The sequence below is a fragment of the Myotis brandtii genome, unplaced genomic scaffold (genome assembly GCF_000412655.1).
Source record: "Myotis brandtii unplaced genomic scaffold, ASM41265v1 scaffold107, whole genome shotgun sequence".
Classification (NCBI taxonomy): domain Eukaryota; kingdom Metazoa; phylum Chordata; class Mammalia; order Chiroptera; family Vespertilionidae; genus Myotis; species Myotis brandtii.
The window spans coordinates 1,042,731-1,046,559 of record NW_005353629.1 but is presented as its reverse complement, the minus strand read 5'-3'; the positions used below and the strand labels follow the sequence as shown (position 1 = coordinate 1,046,559).

Below are 3,829 nucleotides of genomic sequence, written 5' to 3'. Positions count from 1 at the left end.
TGCTAGAGCCCAAGGTGAGAGCAAACACTCCCCCTTTCTGAGGTCACCAAGTTTCTCCATCCACAGGAAGGAGAAACCATAAACTAATGCTGGGGAAAATGCCCCCACTAGGGACTTAGCCAAAGAAAGAAATGTTTTCCCCATAAAACCTTTTTGCTCATCTCCACAAAACCACTGTAATCTTTTAGAAAGCTAAGCATATTAAAGCAATTCTATTAAAATTAAGACAACTCTGAATTCACCTTTCCCTATAAAGTCCAATAGTCCATTCTTAAACAATAATTTCTAGCCACATTTTCATCATTCAGATCCTAAACCAGGGGTGGGCAAACTTTTTGACTCAAGGGCCACAATGGGTTCTTAAACTGGACCGGAGGGCCGGAACAAAAGCATGGATGGAGTGTTTGTGTGAACTAATATAAATTCAAAGTAAACATCATTACATAAAAGGGTACGGTCTTTTTTTGGGGGGGGGTTTTATTCATTTCAAACGGGCTGGATCCGGCCCGCGGGCCGTAGTTTGCCCACGGTTGTCCTAAACACTATGAGTAAAAAATATAAGAATGTTCAACATGGAGATTGGTAATGATATTCAATGATATTATAGATTTGCCAGATATATATATATCCTATATAATAAAAGGCTAATATGTAAATTGACCGAACTGCAGAACAACTGGTAGCTATGACGTGCACAGACCACCAGGGGGCAGATGCTCAACACAAGAGCTGCCCCATGGTGATCTGTGCGCTCCCCACAGGGGGAGCGCCGCTCAACCAGAAGCAGGGAGCGGGCCTAAGCCATCAGTCGGACATCCCCCAAGGGTTCCTGGACTGCGAGAAGGGTCAGGCCAGACTGAGGAGCCCCCAAGTGCACAAATTCCGCACACCAGGCCTCTAGTTTATATATGACACTAGAGATAATATTCCCAGAGCTCTGTTTCAATGTTGGTGTCGAAGAACAGAATAAGTTTTCACCTAACATGCCACTATTTCACAGCTTTATTCAGGTCTTACTTTATGCCCAGGCTAAATTTTGGTACAACTAGGTGGTGTATCATATAGCTAATTGAAAGTAATAAGCAATAATTATTATTATTATTGAGTGCCATGAATTAATCAATTACTATTCATGTGTTAGGTGTAAATTTAATCATCTTCAAACTGCCTTGGGTTGATAAATAAGTTTCAATCAATATTTAAGCAATAGTTTCTATAGAAAATCAATAAGCAATAATAGCAGAAAGAATTAGAAAAACAATAGTTACTGGAATAATTTTAAATGAAAGGGCAATGATTCTGAATAAGAGATAAACAGTCTTAGGGAGGATATTTGTAAATTGTAATCCTTAATTGAAGACTTCCAATATTTCCTCTCAGCTCAATACTCTTCCTTCATTGGACAAATATCTATTGCGTTCATATTATGGGCCAAGTATTGTTGTCTTTGTACAGATAACAATCCAGCAGGAAAAGTCTTAAAAATTCATTATAAGTGTTTCTTTGTTTTGTTTCTTAGTAAGTAGAGGGAGCTCTATGACTAAGGGATCAGGCCCTAAGTCAGGCATGAGTATTAGGAAGGGTCACCAGCAAGTGACTTAATTTCTTTCTCTTTCCTCTCCTCTCTTTCAGCTACCTCTGCCCTCCTGACGGCTGGGCAGCCACTGTCAGCGGGAGCTTACCAAATCCCAATCCTGGTGAAGGACAGCTTCAACCGGGCATGTGAACTGCCGCAGACAGTGAAGATAGAGGCCTGTGACTGTGACATCAGCCAAACGTGCTTGCACTCCAGCACTCCGGGCATCTACACTGGGGATGGCAGCTCAGTTACCAGCGACATATATGGGCCTGTCCCTGGTGACCGCATTGAGGGTTCAAATGTTGGCCTGGGACCAGCAGGGATTGGCATGATCGCTCTGGGCCTCCTACTACTGCTCTGTAAGTACCGGGTTAAACCCCTCTTCGCAATAGCTCTCCCAAATAAGACTGGAACCAGGCTTGCATTCATTTGGTCATTTCCTTTTAGTATCTATGGCAATTTTTGTGAAAATCCGGAACTAAACAAAGGAACTGGTGAGGGCATGTACGTGTTCAATAACGGTAACTAAAGAGGTCTAGACTTAGTGAGGGTCATAAAGATGGGGAACACGTGCAAATCTAAGTATAACATAGCAGAGCATAAAGTAAGCCTTCCAGTGAGAACTGCAGCAGAGGCTTTAAGAGCGGAATGGCAGGAGCAGTTAAGTCCAAGTGGGAAGGGTGGGCAAGTCTTTCTGGTGGAAGTGACTTTGAACCACTCCCTAAAAAGCTGAGCATTTTCTTAGAAAGAGGATGGTGTGTGTGTACACATACACGTATCCAGGGACCTGTATGTACACACATGACCATGGAGGTTAATACGTATTTACTCAAATGTTAATCCATAGTTACATATAGATAGGCTTATAAATGCATACACATGCACAGATGATTACTTGTGAATAAATACACATCTATAAATGTGCATGCATTTATGGGGAACTAGGAATCCTAACATTTGATTTGAATCCTAAATCTGCTACCACCCAGCTCAGGAATCTCAGACGAGAGGAAAGACTTGCTTTCCTAATCTTCCAGGAAAGGGCCCAGACTACATGGTCTAACCTCCCTTCGTTCCAGCTCTAACAGTCTATGTGAGTTGGTGGGTTTGTATTTATAAACATGGATGTGTACTCTCGATCTCTTAGGGGGAAATGATGCTCTTACATTTGTCTCCATCCTCTGGTTCTAAATATAATGCCACATTTCCTGCAAAATGAAGCATTTGTGACTCCCTACGCTGAGCCACCTGCTGACTCTGCCTTTCACGTTCCTGGCAGTGTCGCCGCTCTTGCTGCTCTTTTGCTGCTGCAAGCGAAGGCAGCCAGAGGGCCTGGGAACCAGGTTTGCCCCAGTGCCCGAGGGTGGAGAAGGAGTGATCCAGTCCTGGAGAATAGAAGGGGCCCATCCTGAGGACAGGGTGAGTACCAGCACACGGCATTTCCATGGAAACCAAGCACGTCTTGATAGTTACACAGCACACAAAAATAGAAAGATGTCTATTTTAAATATTTAACATAAAACATTCCTTTTTAAATATATTTTTTCTTTTCAGGATGTGTCAAATATATGTGTACCAATAACCGCTTCTAATACACAGGATCGTATGGATTCCTCCGGTAAGTGGACACCACAATTTTAAAATTTTCAAAATTATTCAGCCAAATAAACCTCATGTGTAATTACCTTTATAAAAACAGCATTATCTGTTGATCCCCTCGTATGACAGTATATGAGAAGTGACCACTTCGTTTTTCTATCTTAAACTGCAGACAGTGAGGTGTAGGGTAGCATTTTAAATGGTCAATTTTGGAGCCAGAATGCGTGGGTGTGATTCCCAGCTCTGCATCTTAGCAGTAATAAGTTCCTGGACAAAACACTCAACCTCTCTGGGCCTCACTTTTCTCATCACTGAAATTCAGTTTATGAGAGCACCTCCTTCAAAGTGTTGCTGTGAAGAGTGTGTGTGGGGGGGGGTGTGTGTGTGCGTGTGTATTAAATGGTCAATTTTGGAGCCAGAATGCGTGGGTGTGATTCCCAGCTCTGCATCTTAGCAGTAATAAGTTCCTGGACAAAACACTCAACCTCTCTGGGCCTCACTTTTCTCATCACTGAAATTCAGTTTATGAGAGCACCTCCTTCAAAGTGTTGCTGTGAAGAGTGTGTGTGGGGGGGGGTGTGTGTGTGCGTGTGTATACACACACACACTAGTAGCCCGGTGCACAAAAATTTGTGCACTGGGGGGGGGGGG

The 3,829-nt window shown here is 42.9% G+C and overlaps 2 protein-coding genes across 2 annotated transcripts in view; one reads left to right on the top strand and one right to left on the bottom strand.

Annotated features, from left to right (window-relative positions):
- Positions 1-3,829, bottom strand: part of DSC1 (desmocollin 1) — a 294,686-nt gene that overhangs the window by 205,867 nt on the left and 84,990 nt on the right. The window lies entirely within an intron of this gene.
- DSG4 (desmoglein 4) overlaps positions 1-3,829 on the top strand; it is a 28,291-nt gene that overhangs the window by 18,096 nt on the left and 6,366 nt on the right. Inside the window, 3 exon segments of the mRNA XM_005857060.2 lie at positions 1,633-1,938; positions 2,859-2,998; positions 3,134-3,197. Coding sequence (XP_005857122.1) covers positions 1,633-1,938; positions 2,859-2,998; positions 3,134-3,197 — 510 coding nt within the window.